Source organism: Mustelus asterias, chromosome 8 (genome assembly GCF_964213995.1).
Source record: "Mustelus asterias chromosome 8, sMusAst1.hap1.1, whole genome shotgun sequence".
Lineage (NCBI taxonomy): Eukaryota > Metazoa > Chordata > Chondrichthyes > Carcharhiniformes > Triakidae > Mustelus > Mustelus asterias.
The window spans coordinates 22594451-22613488 of NC_135808.1; the positions used below are offsets into that span (position 1 = coordinate 22594451).

The 19038-nt window shown below is 47.6% G+C and overlaps 1 protein-coding gene across 1 annotated transcript; it reads left to right on the forward strand.

The window, feature by feature from the left end:
* Window positions 1-5836: 5836 nt before the first annotated feature.
* On the forward strand, window positions 5837-18688 carry LOC144496937 (class I histocompatibility antigen, F10 alpha chain-like). The gene is made up of 8 exons (XM_078217559.1): window positions 5837-5979; window positions 6276-6536; window positions 6840-7112; window positions 7666-7929; window positions 10007-10111; window positions 10688-10720; window positions 10997-11044; window positions 17226-18688. Exons 1-7 carry the CDS (start codon window positions 5916-5918, stop codon window positions 11041-11043), a joined length of 1047 nt encoding a protein of 348 aa, XP_078073685.1. The 5' UTR covers window positions 5837-5915; the 3' UTR covers window position 11044; window positions 17226-18688.
* Window positions 18689-19038: the final 350 nt, after the last annotated feature.

A 19038-nucleotide genomic window follows, 5' to 3' on the forward strand; every position in this document is an offset into this window, starting at 1 on the left:
AGAGATCCCACATGTTTCACCCATTTCAACAGAGTTTCATTGTAACGGCAACAAGCTCCCAGTTTAAAAACTTTTAAACTGTTCTCCCCCTTTAGACCTCACCATTTTGAGGAAAACACAGAGTTGGAGCTGGTCTGAAGGAACAGCAACACAGAGCATTCACACAGCCTTTTCTCATTCACTAACAGGAAGTTTACACACACACATCTGTCCACACAATTCTTTCTCACATCACTTCAAGTTTCACATTTGGAGGAAAATGTAACTGGATTGATTAGTCAGTTTGCGGACGACACAAAGGTTGGTGGATTTGCGGACAGCGATGAGGACCATCAGAGGATGCAGCAAGATGTAGATCAGTTGGAGACTTGGGTGGAGAGATGGCAGGTGAAGTTTAATCCAGACAAATGTGAAGCAATGCATTTTGGAAGGTCTAATACAGATAGGAAATATACAGTAAATGGCAGAACCCTTCAGAGTATTGATAGCAAAGGGATCTGGGTGTACAGGTACACAGGTCACTGAAAGTGGCAATGCAGGTGGAGAAGGTAGTCAAGGCGGCATATGGCATGCTTACCTTAATTGGCTCTTGGAATATCGTGTTCCATTCTGGTCGCCACACTACCAGAAGGATGTGGAGACTTTGGAGAGAGTACAGAAAATATTTACCAGGATGTTGCCTGGTATGGAGGGCATTAGCTATGGGGAGAGGTTGGAGAAATTTGGTTTGTTCTCACTGGAGCGACGGAGGTTGAGGGGAGGCCTGATAGAAGTCGACAAGATTATGAGGGGCACGGACAGAGTGGATAGTCAGAAGTTTTTTCCCAGGGTGGAAGAGTCAATTACTAGGGGGCACAGGTTTAAGGTGCGAGGGGCAAGGTTTAAAGGAGATGTACAAGGCAGATTTTTTTTAAAAACAAAGAGTAGTGGGTGCCTGGAATTCGTGGCCGGGGGGAGGGAGTGGAAGCGGGTATGGCAGTGACTTTTAAGGGGCATCTTGACAAGTACATGAATAGGATGGGAATAGAGGGATATGTTTCCCGGAAGAGTAGGGGGTTTTAGTTAAGTTAGGCAGCATGGTTGGTGCAGGCTTGGAGGGCCGAAGGGCCTGTTCCTGTGCTGTAATTTTTTTGGCATATATTCCTATTCTCATGAAAGAGCATCTTATCCAAACTGAAAGTTGGCCAAGGCCGGAATTGAACCCGCGTCCCTGGTACTGTGAGGCAGCAGCGCTAACCACTGTGCCAGCGTGTCACCCACTTGGACACAGGTTGCTTCACATCCTTTAGATCTGTGCACAGAACGGAGACATATTCATAAAGTAAAAGGAACAGTTGTTTGTTTACAAATCAGGATATCTCTGAACATAAACAACCCGGTTGTTCACACAGTATTTTAAACTTTACTGTGAGTTTCTTTAATTGCTTTTTTCTAACCTGCTTCTGATATTCCACCAACCAGACATCAACAGCCCATTTCTGAAAAGCAGCGAGATCCATTTCTTCATCCTGATTCAATAATCTAATCTTTGGCCTCACATCTCCGTGATCTCTCACTATTTGTTTCTTCCCGTCGATTTTCTCCCAAACATTCCAATTTCCCTACTCTGATCCAAGCATCCAATCACCAAATACTGTTTCTTTGTGCACCATTTGACCTTTCAATTTAACTCTGCTCGATCAACTGTCCACTTTCTCAAATCACTTCCTTCCTGAACAAACACTAACTTCTCAAACAAGGCTCGGCAAGCTGAGACCTATTTTTATCGTGATTGCTTCAATGGTACAAGGTTTAATATAAGTACAGGACACAGCTCACACACTGAGAGGGACAGTATCAGTACAGGACACAGCTCACACACTGAGAGGGACAGTATCAGAACAGGACACAGCTCACACACTGAGAGGGACAGTATCAGTAATGGACACAGCTCACACACTGAGAGGGACAGTATCAGTAAAGCACAGCGCTCACACACTGAGAGGGATGCTATCAGTGCAGAACTGTGACCGGGATGCAGAATGATCTGGACAGGTTGAGTGAGTGGGCAAATTGATGGCCGATGCAGTATAATTTGCATAAATGTGAGGTTATTCACTTTGGAAGCAAAAAAAAGGCAGATTACTATCTGAATGGTGTAAATTGGGAGAAGGGAGTGTGCAGTAGGACTTGGGTGTCCTTGTGCATCAGTCACTGAAGGTAGGCACGCAGGTGCAGCAGGCGGTAAAGAAGGCAAATGGCATGTTCGCCTTCACTGCGAGAGGTTTTGAGTGCAGGGGCAAGGATGTGTTGTTGCAATTAAACAGGGCCTTGGTGAGGCCACACCTAGGGTATTGTGTGCAGTTTTGGTCTTTGTTTACTTGCAACAATGATGTGGAGATGCCGACGTTGGACAGGGGTAAACACAGTCAGAATTTTAACAACACCAGGTGAAGGTCCAACAGGTTTATTTGATGGCAAATGCCATTAGCTTTTAGGTGTCTGTTGCGATCCTCCTCCAGACGCTGAAAGATGCCCTCATAAGAACAGGATATGGCGCTCGACTCATTGATCAACATTTCCGACGCGCCACAGCGAAAAACCGCACCGACCTCCTCAGAAGACAAACACGCGACACGGTGGACAGAATACCCTTCGTCGTCCAGTACTTTCCCGGAGCGGAGAAGCTACGGCATCTCCTCCGGAGCATTCAACATGTCATTGATGAAGATGAACATCTCGCCAAGGCGATCCCCACACCCCCACTTCTTGCCTTCAAACAACCGCACAACCTCAAACAGATCATTGTCCGCAGCAAACTACCCAGCCTTCAGGAGAACAGTGACCATGACACCACACAACCCTGCCACAGCAACCTCTGCAAGACGTGCCGGATCATCGACACGGATGCCATCATCTCACGTGAGAACACCATCCACCAGGTACACGGTACATACTCTTGCAACTTGGCCAACGTTGTCTACCTGATACGCTGCAGGAAAGGATGTCCTGAGGCATGGTACATTGGAGAAACCATGCAGGCGCTACGACAACGGATGAATGAACACCGCTTGACAATCACCAGGCAAGACTGTTGTCTTCCTGTTGGGGAGCACTTCAGCGGTCACGGGCATTCAGCCTCTGATGTTCGGGTAAGCATTCTCCAAGGCGGCCTTCACGACACACGACAGCGCAGAGTCGCTGAGCAGAAACTGAGAGCCAAGTTCCGCACACATGAGGACGGCCTAAACCGGGATGTTGGGTTTATGTCACACTATCAGTAACCCCCACAGCTTGCCTCCTGGACTTGCAGAATCTCACTGGTTGTCCTGTCTGGAGACAATACACATCTCTTTAACCTGTGCTTAATGCTCCCTCCACTCACATTGTCTGTATCTTTAAGACCTGGTTGGCTGTAGAGATTCGCATTCTAATCAGTATTCTGTAACTTGATTTTGTGTCTCTGTATGCCCTGTTTGAGAGCAGATTTCCACTCCATCTGACGAAGGAGCAGCGCTCCGAAAGCTAATGGCATTTGCTACCAAATAAACATGTTGGACTTTAACCTGGTGTCGTTAAAACTCTTATTGTGTTTACCCCAGTCCAACGCCGGCATCTCCACATTATTGTTGCAAGTAAACAGGGCCTTGGTGAGGCCACACCTCGAATATTGTGTGCAGTTTTGGTCTCCTTTTCTGAGGAAGGATGTTCTTGCTCTCGAGGGAGTGCAGCAAAAGTTTACCAGGCTGATTCCGGGGATGGCGGGACTGATGTATGAGAAGAGATTGACTAGGTTAGGATTGTTTTCGCTGGAGTTCAGACGAATGAGGGGGGATCTCATAGAGACGTATAAAATTCTAACAGGACTAGAAAGGGTAAGTGCAGGGAGGATATTCCCAATGGAGTTCGCTGGAGTTCAGACGAATGAGGGGGGATCTCATAGAGACTTATAAAATTCTAACAGGACTAGAAAGGGTAAGTGCAGGGAGGATATTCCCAATGGTGGGGGAGTCCCAAACCAGGGATCACAGCCTGAGGATTCAGGGTGCATCATTTAGGATGGAGGTGAGGAGACATTTCTTCACCCAAAGTGTGGTGAGCCTGTGGAATTCATTACCACAGGAAGTAGCTGATGCCAAAACATTGAATGTATTCAAGAGGCAACTGGATAAAGCACTTGGGGCGAATGGGATCAAAGGTTATGGAGAAAAAGCAGGATTCGGCTATTGAATTGGATGATCAGCATGATTGTAATGAATGGCGGAGCAGACTCGAAAGGTCAAATGGCCTCCTCCTGCTCCTATCTTCTATGTTTCTGTGTTTCTATGGACCAATTCTTCCTGTTTCAGTCTTGCAGGTCCAAAATGCAGAGAGGTTACACTCAGATGAGGATTCTCTGGCAGCAGGTTGTGAACCAGACACAACTTGAGGCAAGGCAGAGAGAGAATCAGGTTGCGTTGCCTTCATTTTCCAACTTTTTGCCCAGAGAGACTCGTGGAATGGCTACAGTGCAGAAGAGGCCATTCAGCCCATTGAACCTGCACCAACAACAATCCCATCCAGGCCCTATTCCTGTCACCCAACATATATACCCTGTTAAACCCCCTGACATTAAGGGGCAATTTAGCATCGCTAATCCACCTAACCAGCACATCTTTGGACTGTGGGAGGAAACCAGAGAACCCAGAGGAAACCCATGCAGACACAATCAGTCACCCAAAGGTGGAATTGAGTCTGGGTCCCTGGCACGGTGAGGGAGCAGTGCTGACCGCTGTGCCATCATGGCACCCCAATTCAATTCAAACCAGCAGTTTCAAAACTTAAAGTTTCTCCCTGCCGTGTGATTTCCAGAACACCACGAGACTTTGCTTTTCAGTTTTATTACCCAGCAATTAAAGTGAATCCAGTTCAAAACTAGCAAACAACTCTTCCTCAAGTACCATACAGGTCAGGTGAAGGCAGGCTGGCTCTCAGTCCAAGGAGTATTTATGGCCCTCTTTTGAGAAAAAAACTCCAAGTCAGTATCAACTATCCGGACAGTGCAATATGTTTCCATGTTTTATGAAAGATATGCGTTTCCCAACACATTGAATTGTCCCAGTGTCATTCAGAAGTCCCTTATCTCCAATAATATTCCAGCAAATCTCCTCTGCACCCTCTCTAATACGTTGATATTCCTCCTAAAACAGTATGACCAGAGGTGGGGTCAATTCTCCAGCTGGGATCTAATCAATATTTTATCAATGTTCAGCGTGACCTCCTTGCTTTTGTACTCTGTGCCTCTATTTATAAAGCAATGGGGTCCAGATGCTTCTTTCACAGTCTCATCACACCTTCCTGCCAGCCTCATACTCACTCAGGTCTCTCTGTTCCTGCAATCCCTTTATAACTGTACCATTCAGTTTACATTACCTCTGTACATTCTTCTGTTCAAACTGCATCACTTCAAATACCTCACTGGATTGTATTTCACCTGCCCTGTGTCTGCCCATTTCACCAACCTGTCTAATGGAACATTGATTGTGTCTGGATGGGAGACAAAGTGATGGAAGTGAAGCTTCAGTTTCACAGAGTCTTTGTTCAGAGCCTGTCTGGAGTAACTGTGTTCAGTTCTGGACACCGCACCTCAGGAAGGGGAGATTGGTCTTGGAGAGGGTTCTGATCACCAGAATAATAAAAGGAGGTTAAATGAAAGGGGTTTTTTTCCCACAGAGTTTATCTGATTGGACAGTTCTCATTGAGGCAGTTTCTCAACCTGTTTGTGTCTATTCTGCCGGAGACTGATGACTCACTGAATCTCTTTATTCTGATTGGTTTAAATCCTATTTTGTGTCCAATCAGATTGAGGCTCAGTGTCAACAGGGAAAGACAGAAGGAGTGAGTTGAGAAGATCACCTTTCTTTGAAAAAGAGTTTCCTCCAAATGTTTCCCCCAACATGAGGGAAGCAGCAATGATTGGACTGATAGAGCTGGTCCTTCTGTGTGGAGAGGTGTCTGCAGGTGAGTGATGGGGTGTGAGAGGGGCAATGCCAGGCTGGGTAATGGGGCATTAACCCTGGGTCAGTGAGTGATGGGATGTGAGAGGGGCAATGCCAGGCTGGGTACTGGGGCGTTAACCCTGGGTCAGTGAGTGATGGGGTGTGAGAGAGGCAATGCCAGGCTGGGTGGAGGTCTTGCTCTCGGTTTGGAATCAGTGTTTGGGGTTCATGCCCTGATCTCTGTGTGTGTGTGTGTGTGTGTGAGGGTGTTGGTGTTTTTAGGGTGTCTATCCTGAATTCTCTCTCTCTCTATTTCAGGCTCTCACTCTCTCCGGTATTTCTTCACGGGAATGACTCCGATCCCGGGTTTCCCGGAGTTTGTGGTTGTCGGTTCTGTGGACGGTGTCCAGTTTGTTGTGTACGACAGCGATCGGAGGGAGCTGATCCCCCGGGAGCAGTGGATGGTGGAGAGCGAGGGTCGGGCAGCCTGGGAGCGGAAGAAGATCTTCGCACAGGAGCGGGCGATGCGTTTCAAACGTGCATTTCCACTGCTCATGTCCGACACCAACCAGACAGGAGGTGAGTGCTCACTCTCCCAGCACCAGGGGATCCAGGTGGGAATGAGGAGAAACCCAGAGTGGATCAGGAACCGAGAGCCAGAGGCTGATTGGCTGCGATTGGAGATGTGACAGGAAATGTGATTGGCTGTGAATGTGTGGGAGGATTGTTTCCAGGGAGGCTGCCTCTGATTGGCTGTGTGTGAGTGGAGGAGGTGGGGGGTGGGGGGGCGAGGGGCGGGAGCAGTTGACGGTGATTGGCTGTTAGGATGAGATTGCCCAGTGAGACTGGTTCTGATTGGCTGTTTGTGTTTCTGATCCACAGGGATCCATGTCTGCCAGATAGTGACTGGCTGTGACCTGAGCGATGATGGGACCATGAGTGGATTCAGCCAGTACGGGTGGGATGGACATGATGTTCTCAGCTTCGACAAGGATCACATGGTGTGGGTGACCCCGGTCACATGGGGGAAGAGCATCAAAAACTGGTGCAACCGGCAGACTGGCAACATTCAGCAATGGAAACATTACCTGGAGGTGGAGTGTATCGAGTGGCTGAGAAAATACCTGGAGTATGGACAGAGAGAATTGAGAGTCTGTGAGTGAGGGGGGAGTGAGAGTCGGTGAGTGAGGGGGGAGTGAGAGTCGGTGAGTGAGGGGGGGAGTGAGAGTCGGTGAGTGAGGGGGGAGTGAGAGTCGGTGAGTGAGGGGGGAGTGAGTGAGAGGGGAGTGAGAGTCGGTGAGTGAGGGGGGAGTGAGAGTCGGTGAGTGAGGGGGGGAGCGAGTGTGGGGAGAGCGAGTGTGGGGGGGGTGAGTGTGAGCGAGGGTGGGGGGAGCGAGTGTGGGTGAGGGTGGGGGGAGCGAGTGTGGGCGAGTGTGGGGGGAGCGGGTGTGGGCGAGGGTGGCGGGCGGGTGTGGGCAAGGGTGGGGGGAGCGGGTGGGGGCGAGGGTGGGGGGGCGAGGGTGGGGGGAGCGAGAGTCGGTGAGTGAGGGGGGATTGAGAGTCGGTGAGTGAGGGGGGAGTGAGAGTCGGTGAGTGAGGGGGGAGTGAGAGTCGGTGAGTGAGGGGGGAGTGAGAGTTGGTGAAGGGGGTGATGCCGGGACTCTTATCTCGAGGTTCCTGTACTGACTCCTCTTTCTTTCTCTCTCAGTTGGCCCCGTCGTGTCCTTTACCCGTCTGGGTGATTCTAACCGGCTGTCCTGTGCCGTCACCGGGTTTTACCCTCAACCCATCGAGGTGAATCTGTGGAGAAACAGAGTGGTGATTGATGAGACTCTGTCCAGTGGGATCTTACCCAATCACGACAGCACCTACCAGATCCGGAAATGGGTAGAGTTTGATCCAGAGGACCAGGCCGAATATTCCTGTCGGGTGGAACACAGCGGGATGAAGGAGACACTGGTGGTGATTTACGGTAAGACTGTTTCTCACTGTTAGAGAGGACCCAGCCTCAGACCAGGATCACAGGAGTGAGGGTCAGTGCTGAGCTGTCAACCCAGGATATCGAGAGAGGGAAATAAATATTATTCAATGCGTTATATATCATGGTTCCACAGTGCAACATGATACAGCGGATCATTGGATATTGGGATCGCACTGGGCCTGGTGTAACATTGGACACGAGTGTCGGTCTGGGCCTGGGGTATTCTGGGATATTGCAGTATAGTGGGGCCCAGTGAATCCTGGGATGTTGCAGTAGTTCAGAACATGGTATATCCTGAGATACTCTCGTAGGACACATCCCAGTGTATCCTGGGATATTGCAGCCTGTCAGGGCCTGGTGAATCCTGGGATATTACAGGAGGTTGGGCACCGTGGAATATCAGAGGATGGAGAGAGCCTGGTGTTTCCAAGAAACAATGCTTTTCACTGTGTACCAATACATGTGACAATAATAAATCATATCAAATATTACAGTAGGACAGGACCCAGTGCATCCTGGAAGTTTACTTCAGTCAGATTAAGATCAGTATTCAGAGAAATAATGGAATTCCTTCTATTGGAGACAATTCATGAAAATCTAGAATCAAATACAATAACAATGAATATTCAGCATGGATTTTGAAATGGAAAATCTTGTTTTATTCCACTTAGTGAATTTTTTGAGGATGTAACAGAGGGAATAGACAATGGAAATGTAATAGATATAATATCATATAATTTTTTTAATGTAATAGAAAAGGGGGTTCGTGATGGACTGATTGACAAGGTGAAAGCATGTGGAGTTAGGGGATGAGTGACAGAATGGATCACTCACTGACTTTGGGAGAGAAAGCAGAGAGTGTGAGTAAAGGGTGTTTCAGAGTTACAGAAAGTGTTCCACAAGGATCAGTGCTGGGATCACCGCTGTTCACAAGTTACACTCCATAACTTGGATATTGGAATCAAAAATACCATTTCTTAATTTGCAGATAACACCAAATTGGGGGAATTATTTGATTTTGAGGAGAAGTGTATTAAATTAATAGGACATGAATAAACTTGAACAAATAGTTGGTGAATAAAGTTCAGCACAGATAAACGTGAAGTATTTTTCAGTTAATGATGAATAGGGAGGGTTGAGGAACAAAGGGATCTTGATGTACAAATACACCAATCAGTAAACATAGAGTTACAGGTTAGACAATAAACAAAATACAATCGAAAACCAGGGTTGATTTCTCGAGGGATAGAATTGTAAAGTAGGGATTTTATTGCTAAACCTGCATCAAACCTTGGTTAGACCACATTTAAAGACCGAGTGCAGTTCCGGTCACCATTTCATACAAAGGATATAGAGTCAGGGGAGAGAGTGTCGAGAAGATTTACAGAGATTATTCCAGAAATGAGTGGGTGGACATCTCAGGAAAGGATTCACCGGCTGGGTCTCTGCTCTCGGGAAAACAGAAGGCTGAGGGTTGATTTAATCGAGGATTTAAAATTAGGGAAGTTTTTTTTATAGAGCGGACACATCGAGAGTGTTCCTCTTGTGGGAAGAGCATATCCAGTGGCCATCAATACAAGAAACCCAATGGGGAATTCATGAGAAACCTCTTCACCCAAAGAGTGATGAGAATGTGGAGCTCGCTGCTACAGGGAGTGGCTGAACTGAACAGTATAGTTTAAGGGGAGGATAGACAAGCAAATGAGGGAGAGGGGAATAGAGTTAAAATGGTCGAATTAGATGAGGAATAATGGGAGGAGCCTCAGGTGGAACATTAACACCAGCATCAATAGATGGGCTGAAAGGCCATTTTCTATGTTGTATATCCTGTGTTTCCTGATTCACTCTCTCTCTGATTCACTCCCACATTTCTCTTTCTTTCTCTCTGATTCACTCTCTCATTCTGTCTCTCTGATCTTTCTCTGTCTCTCATTCTCTCTCTTCCTCACTCTTAGTTGCTCATCCTCTCTCTCATTCTCTCCCACTCGCTCACATTCTATTTCACTCTGATTCTCACTTTTCCCTCTCCCTGATTCACTCAGTCTCTCTGATTCTCTCTCTCTAACAGAACCAAAGTCTCGCTCCCAGGTTGCTGTTACTGTCGGGATTGTGGTCGGGGTCCTCGTGCTCATCGCTCTCATCATTGTGGCTGTCGTCATCTACAACAAGAAAGGTAGGAATTGGAGGGAAAAGAGCGGTGGGTGAACTGTAGTGGATCCAGGCAGTCCGGGAGGCTGGAATTGATTCGTGCCATGACTAGCCTTTCGAATCATTTCATAATGATGGATGTCAGAGCCACCGGATGACAGCTCACTGGGGGCAGGGATTCTGGGAGAGTATTCCAGGGTGGCGGTGGCTCAGGCTGTGGGTCTCAGGTTGGTGTGGGGGTGGGGAGGGGGTGGGTGGGCGGGTGGAAGAGTTGCAGGGGTTGGGATAGGGACAGTAAGGGGCTCATGATAAAGGGGGAGTGTCTGAGAATTGTGGGAAGGGCCACAAATTGGATGAGGACTTCAGCGTATCAGTGAGGGCTCAGGTAACAGTGAGGGTCTAGGGACAGGAACCGGAGTGTGGGTCCAGGGTCAGCGTGTGAGTGAGGGTCCAGGGTCAGGGTGGGAGTGAGGGTCTCTGGTTGTGGTGGGAGTGAGGGTTCAGAGTTGTGTTGTAGGGGCTCAGTGCGAGTGAGAGTTCCAGCCTCTGTCTCTGATTTTCTCTCAGTCTCGTCTCTCACTGAGCATTCCATGTTTTACAGGGAGAGGGAAGAGCAACTACAATCCTGCAAATAGTAAGCTGATCATCAAACATTGTCCCTGTGCAACTGTGTACATGATTGTTCATTCTGTTTCAAATATAGTGTGTGCGTGTGCGTGTGCGTGCATCGTGCGTTTCTGTGTGGGTGTGTGGGCTTCTGTGTGTCGCCGTTAGTATGGGTGTGTGAGAACCTCTTTCTCTGTGTCTGTCTGTCTATGTCTCTCTCATTCTCTCATTATCATATCCACAGTCTCTGCCTCTGTCTCTCTGATGTTGAACAATGTTTTAACACCTCTTCTTCCTTTAACAGCTTCTGATGATGGGGATTCCTCATCCAGATCCTCCACAAGTACCTGAGGTATGAACTGTGTTGATAAATATTGGGAGCTGATCCTTCTAACTGGGATATTCCCGCTGGATTTAGCTGTACAATCTGGTGGGTGGGCTGTGAGCTCAGTGTCTGTCTCTCACTCTATAGTCACTAAAGAGCAGCTCATCCAATCCAACACTGAGCTTTGAGACTGGCCTTCTGGAGACGGCTGTTCCTGTACAGTCTGAGGGTGGAGACATTGTGTGTTTTAACCTGTAGAGACATCCGGAAACATCTCACCCTGGACAGCCTCCTCTGAGCTGCTCAATTTCCTGAAGGAATTTGTAACTCCCAGACTTTTCCCTGAAGTTGGTCACTGAGCTGTGCCGCTCCCACAGGTTTTTATTTTAGTCGTGTTTTGTGATTTGTCTGATCATTAGCTGGATGTTTGGGGTGTACAGTAGAGTTTAGGAGTTAAGCTGGTGATTGGTGGTCTGATGGGTTTAGCTGGTGTTTGGTGCTCTATTGGGTTTAGCTGGTGTTTGCGGCTCTGATGAGTTTAACTGATGTTAAGGAGTCTGATGGGTTTAGCTGGTGTTTGGGGATCTGATGGGTTTAGCTGGTGTTTGGGGGTCTGATGAGTTTAACTGATGTTAAGGAGTCTGATGGGTTTAGCTGGTGTTTGGGGATCTGATGGGTTTAGCTGGTGTTTGGGGGTCTGATGGCTTTAACTGATGTTAAGGAGTCTGATGGGTTTAGCTGGTGTTTGGGGATCTGATGGGTTTAGCTGGTGTTTGGGGGTCTGATGGGTTTAACTGATGTTAAGGAGTCTGATGGGTTTTGCTGGTGTTTGGGTATCTGATGGGTTTTGCTGGTGTTTGGGGATCTGATGGATTTTGCTGGTGTTTGGGGGTCTGATGGGTTTTAAGAAGAAAGAATAAAGAGCAATACAGCACAGGAACAGGCCCTTCGGCCCTCCAAGCCCGTGCCGCTCCCTGGTCCAAACTCGACCATTCTTTTCTATCCCTCCATTCCCACTCCGTTCATATGGCTATCTAGATAAGTCTTAAACATTCCCAGTGTGTCCGCCTCCACCACCTTGCCTGGCAGCGCATTCCAGGCCCCCACCACCCTCTGTGTAAAATATGTCCTTCTGATATCTGTGTTAAACATCCCCCCCTGCCTTCACCTTGAACCTATAACCCCTCGTGAACGTCACCACCGACCTGGGGAAAAGCTTCCCACCGTTCACCCTATCTATGCCTTTCATAATTTTATACACCTCTATTAAGTCTCCCCTCATCCTCCGTCTTTCCAGGGAGAACAACCCCAGTTTACCCAATCTCTCCTCATAACTAAGCCCCTCCATACCAGGCAACATCCTGGTAAACCTCCTCTGCAGGCTCTCCAAAGCCTCCACGTCCTTCTGGTAGTGTAGTGTGGCGACCAGAACGGGACGCAGTATTCCAAATGTGGCCGAACCAACGTTCTATACATCTGCAACATCAGACGCCAACTTTTATACTCTATGCCCCGTCCTATAAAGGCAAGCATGCCATATGCCTTCTTCACCACCTTCTCCACCTGTGACGTCACCTTCAAGGATCTGTGGACTTGCACACCCAGGTCCCTCTGCGTATCTACACCCTTTATGGTTCTGCCATTTATCGTATAGCTCCTCCCTACATTATTTCTACCAAAATGCGTCACTTCGCATTCATCAGGATTGAACTCCATCTGCCATTTCTTGGCCCAAATTTCCAGCCTATCTATATCCTTCTGTTGCTTCTGACAATGCTCCTCACTATCTGCAAGTCCTGCCAACTTTGTGTCGTCCGCAAACTTACTGATCACCCCAGTTACACCTTCTTCCAGATCGTTCTCTAAATCACAAACAGCAGAGGTCCCAATACAGAGCCCTGCCGAACACCACTAGTCACAGGCCTCCAGCCAGAAAAAGACCCTTCCACTACCACCCTCTGTCTTCTGTGACCAAGCCAGTTCTCCACCCATCTAGCCACCGCCCCCTTTATCCCATGAGATCCAACCTTTTTCACCAGCCTATCATGAGGGATTTTTTTAAACGCTTTACTAAAGTCCATATAGACCACATCCACGGCCCTTCCCTCGTCAACCATTCTGGTCACTCCTTCAAAAAACTCCACCAGGTTAGTGAGGCATGACCTCCCTCTCACAAAACCATGCTGACTATCATTAATGAGTTTATTCCTTTCTAAATGCGCATACATACTATCTCTAAGAATCTTCTCCAACAACTTCCCCACCACGGACGTCAAGCTCACCGGCCTATAGTTACCCGAGTTATCCTTCCTACCCTTCTTAAATAATGGGACCACATTAGCTATCCTCCAATCCTCTGGGACCTCACCTGCGTCCAGTGACGAGACAAAGATTTTCGTCAGAGGCCCAGCGATTTCATCTCTTGTCTCCCTGAGCAGCCTTGGATAGATTCCATCAGGCCCTGGGGATTTGTTTGTCTTTATATTCTCCAACAAACCTCACACTTCCTCCCTTATAATGGAGATTTTCTCTAACGGTTCAACATTCCGCTCCGAGACACTCCCAGTCAACACATCCCTCTCCTTTGTGAATACCGACGCAAAGTATTCATTTAGGATCTCCCCTACTTCTTTGGGCTCCAAGCATAATTCCCCACTTTTGTCCCTGAGAGGTCCGATTTTTTTCCTGACAACCCTTTTGTTCCTAACGTATGAATAAAATGCCTTGGGATTCTCCTTAATCCTGTCTGCCAAGGACATTTCGTGACCCCTTTTTGCCCTTATAATTCCCCGTTTGAGTTCTTTCCTACTTTCTTTGTACTCCTCCAGAGCTCCCTCCGTTTTTAGCTACCTGGACCTAACATACGCCTCTCTTTTCTTTTTGACCAGTCCCTCAATTTCCCTGGTTATCCACGGTTCTCGAATCCTACCCTTCCTATCCTTTTTTACAGGCACATGCCTGTCCTGTAGCCCTAACAACTGTTCCTTAAAAGACTGGTGTTTGGGGCTCCGATGGGTTTTGCTGGTGTTTGGGGGTCAGATGGATTTTGCTGGTGTTTGGGGTCTGATGGGATTGGCTGGTGTTTGGGGCTCTGATGGTTTTTGCTGGTGTTTGGAATTATGATGGGTTTAACTGGTGTTTGGGGCTCTGATGGGTTCAGCGGGTGTTTGGGGCTCTGATGGGTTTAGCTGGTGTTTGGGGCTCTGATGGGTTTAGCTGGTGTTTGGGGATCTGATGGGTTTTGCTGGTGTTTGGGGCTGTGATGGGTTTAGCTGGTGTTTGGGGCTCTGATGGGTTTAGCTGGTGTTTGGGGGTCTGATGGGTTTTGCTGGTGTTTGGGGCTCTTGTGCGTTTAGCTGGTGTTTTGGGGGTTTGATGGGTTTTGCTGGTGTTTGGGGGTCTGATGGGTTTTGCTGGTGTTTGTGGTCACAGAGTCATAGAGGTTTACAGCATGGAAACAGGCCCTTCGGTCCAACTTGTCCATGCAGCCCTTATATTTTTTTAAACACCCCGAAACTAATCCCAATTGCCCGCATTTGGCCCATATCCCTCTATGCGCATCGTACCCATGTAACTATCTAAATGCTTTTTAAAAGATAAAATTGCACCCGCCTCTACTACTATCTCTGGCAGCTTGTTCCAGACACTCCCTATCCTCTGTGTGAAAAAATTGCACCTCCTGGACACTTTTATATCTCTCCCCTCTCACCTTAAACCTATGCCCTCGAGTTTTAGACTCCCCGACATTTGGGAAAAGATATTGCCTCTCTACCTTGTCTATGCCCCTCATTATTTTATAGACCTCTATAAGGTCACCCCTTAGCCTCCTACACTCCAGAGAAAAAAGTCCCAGTCTATTCAGCCCCTCCTCATAACTCAATCCATCAAGTCCCGGTACCATCCTAGTAAATCTTTTCGGCACTCTTTCTAGTTTAATAATATCCTTTCTATAATAGGGTCACCAGAATTGCATACAGCATTCCAAGTGTGGCCTTACCAATTCCTTGTACAACTTCAACAAGACGTCCCAACTCCGTATTCAATGTTCTGACCAATGAAACCAAGCATGCCGAACGCCTTCTTCACCACTCTGTCCACCTGTGACTCCACTTTCAAGGAGCTATGAACATGTACCCTAGATCTCTTTGTTCTGTAACTCTCCCCAATGCCCGACCATTAACTGAGTAACTGCTGCCCTGGTTCAATCTACCAAAATGCATCACCTCGCAGTTGTCTAAATTAAACTCCATCTGCCATTTGTCAGCCCACTGGCCCAATTGATCAAGATCCCGCTGCAATTGGAGATAACCTTCCTCACTGTCCACCATGCCACCAATCTTGGTCTGATGGGTTTTGCTCGTGTTTGGGGTCTGCTGGGTTTAGCTGGTGTTTGGAGGTCTGATGGAATTTGCTGCTGGTGTGTGGTTGGAATATTGAAGGATAGAATATTTATGACTGAGAGCGAGGCCATTCAGCCCATCATATCCCATCCTGTTCATGAAGAACTCTCCTGCTTAATCTCACCTCCTGTACTCGATCTGTAGCTCTGTCGATCACAGCTCTTCATATCGACGTCCAAGAATTGATTCAATGTGGTGAGAGTTTCTGCCTCTACCATCCTTTCAGACAGTGCTTCAGCTGTCGTCTGTCTGGTGTTGTTACAATTCTAGCAAAGCCATTCTGCTGTCTGTCTCAACTGATGAAAGAAAAGCATGTTATGTACCTTCTTTACCATGTAATTAACATGTCCTGAAAACTTTCCCAATCTGTGGACATGCACTCCTGGATCCCTCTGTTCCTCCACATTACTCATTATCCTCCCAGTTATTAGGGATTCCCTTTGCCTTGTTCATCCTCCCGAAATCCATCACGCCTCACTGCTCCGGACTGAATTCCATTTTCCAATGTTCTTCCCAACTGCCCAGGCCATCTCTATCTTCCTGCAATCTGAAGCTTTCCTCTTCACTGACACCCACACAGATAATATTTGTACCTCTGTAAACTTCTTTATCATTCCTGCTGCATTTGAATCTAAATGATTCACATGAACTACAAAAAGTGAGGGTGTGAGTGCTGGGTTCTGTGGAACCCCCACTGGTAACAAGAAGTCTTGTTTAGGTCTGAGAAGTCTCACAACATCAGGTTAACATCCAATTCGGAATCACGAGCTTTCGGAGAACTGCTCCTTCGTCAGATGAGTGATGGTCAGTCCAACGCCGGCATCTCCACATCATGGACATCATTCTAGTCGCAATCAACCCCTTACCCCTTTGCTTCCTGCCACTGAGCTAATTTGGGGTCTGATTTGTCAATGTCTCTTGGATCTCGATGAGTTTTACATTTCTGACCAGCCTGCCATGTGGGACCTTGTCCAAAGCATTATTAAAATGCATGTTGACCTTGTCCACCTCACTGCCCTCATCAACCCTCCTTCTCACCTCTTCCACATTTTCAGTCAGAAAGCTTGAGATGAGCTCCCCTTAAATCCACGCTAACTTTCCTCGACTAATCTGTGCCTTTCTCAATGAAGGTTTGTACCGTTCCTCATAATTGGTTCCAACAATGTTCCCACTGCCGAAGTTACACTAACTGGTGTATAATTACTCAGATTGCCCCTTCTCTTTTCAATCCATGGTATAATGTTGGCAGTCATTTAATCTTCTTCCACACTCCTGCAGCCCGGGAGGAATGATTCTGATGATCAGAGCCTCTGCAATTCCCTCCTTTGCTTCTTTTAACCCGGTGATTTACCATCTTTCAAAGTTATAAAATCCCTGAATACATCATCTCTTACAATGTTTATCTGATGCAGTAATTCACACACTTCTTCTTTAAGTGCAATGTCAGCATTGCTCCCTGTTTCCCAAAGACAGTGGCAATGTATTTATTCACAACCTCAACACGTTCTCCCTCCTCTCTCACAGACTATCTTATTGGTCTCCACCAGGCCTTACTCTTTCCTTATCCTTTTCTCTTCAGGGACTGATAGAACATCCTTGGAGGTTCCTTGATTTTTCTTGCCAGTATTTTGTCGTGCCCCCTCTCCTTTCCCAGTATTCCTCTCTCAGTATCTCTTCCAGGTTTCTGCATTATTAGACGTGAGGGGTCTGATGGATTTTGCTGCTGTTTTTTGTGGAGGTCTGATGGGTTTTGTTGGGTGTGTTCCAGCTCTGCTGGCTTTGCCTCAGTTTTTCTTTCTCATCCCCAGTGCCCTCCAGTGCATTCCAGGGTTTGTAATCCAGGAACACCAGTTCCCAAGAACAGCAGCAGGAGAGGATGAGAGAATGAGGGAAGATGTGATTTCATCAAGGTGACAGCGACCGACTGATTCAAGCTCCACATTTGTGATTCCGTTTAAATGGAACTGTGATGATGGTTTGGAAGTAATTGCTATATCTGGAGCTGCACTTTCTGAGCTATTCCGATCTGAGCTGTTTATTCTGCACAGACACAAGAGGGCGATCTTATGAAAAAAAATTCTCTGTCCAGAAAGAGCATGAAAGCGGGAGAGTTTCTGACCCGTCTTTCAGGCGAATCCAAATCTACGATCTTATGCACTTGTTTCTCACCCTTGTAGGGGGGAGGGGGCAGGTCTTAAATAACCAGAATGCTGCCTGAAAGCAGCAGAGGACACCATTGCGCATGTGCAGGTCCCTCTGCTCTGAGCGACAGAGAGACCTGTCACTCAGCCTCTGCTGCTTTCACCAGACCTCCATAGCCTAAACACGGACCTCCCCAGCTGCCTAATGCAACCCTTGATGGTCGGACCAATTGACCCCGCGACACCCTACATGCCCGGACAGACAAAACCGCGCCTCTGGGACAGATTGAACCCCGTGACCCCCCCCCCCCCCCCAATTCGGACCAACTTTCCCTGTCCATCCCACCACCGATCGCAATGCAGTAGCCCCCGCTACTTCTCTCACTGATGGCAAATACTTAGTGGCAGTAGCCCCCCCACACCCCAAATTGCAAATGCATAGCGTGCAGCGCCCCGCCCCCCCCCGCCCCCATCACAGGTTGGTCCCACCCCAGTAGAGCCCCCCTCCAAATAATCAGGCTCCACACCCTTCCCACTCCCACTGTCTGGTGGGCACTTCCAAGATACCAGGCTGGCACAGTCCGCAAGGCACTCCCCCCAACCTCTCGGGGTGGCTTCAATGGCATCTGGATCCACGAGCGAGGCATCAGGTCTGGTCCCTGTTGTGATTCTCGCTGGAGTGAACCTCTCCCGTGAGGCCACAGAGACGAGAGCCCAGATGATTGCGCCGCGGGCTCGCTCATTTTGTTCATAACAGGTTTTAAATGTACTCAAGTATTTGATTCAGCCTCGCGCCGCAATTTGTGAGAAATCGGGTGCGAATCTCATATGTATTGAACTCATGAATTCCAATATCTTCTGCCCTTTCCTGATTTTTTCTTTTAATGTCTGTTATTCATTAGTGAGTGTGTTCATGTCACATCCCCTCTTCCCAAGCACTCTGTCTGGGGAAATAACAAACATCATTGAAATATCAGAGCCTTTGTATCAAACTGTCACCGCGATCTGACATTTGGAGCTGCAGATAAGTTTCCAATTCTTGTCACTGTTGGAAATATAGTTACACTTTGCAGTATTGGACACAATTGTTACCTGTGTGTGTGTGTTTTATTAAAACAACAGAAAAGGTTTATTCTGCTTGGAGCTGAATGGGTTAATTCTAAATTAGAACACGTTCGGTGAAGAAATTCATTGTCACCGCGATTTTAAAAAGAGACTGGGTTCCAATATTCTCAGAGTAATGGCGGTTTCAGCAGAACAAAGATATTTCTTCATGTCTTGTGGATTCACCATTTCATAGAACATAGAACATATAGAACATAGAACATAGAACATAGAACATAGAACATAGAACATAGAACATAGAACATAGAAAGCCACAGCACAAACAGGCCCTTCGGCCCACAGGTTGCGCCGATCACATCCCCACCTCTAGGCCTATCTATAGCCCTCAATCCCATTAAATCCCATGTACTCATCC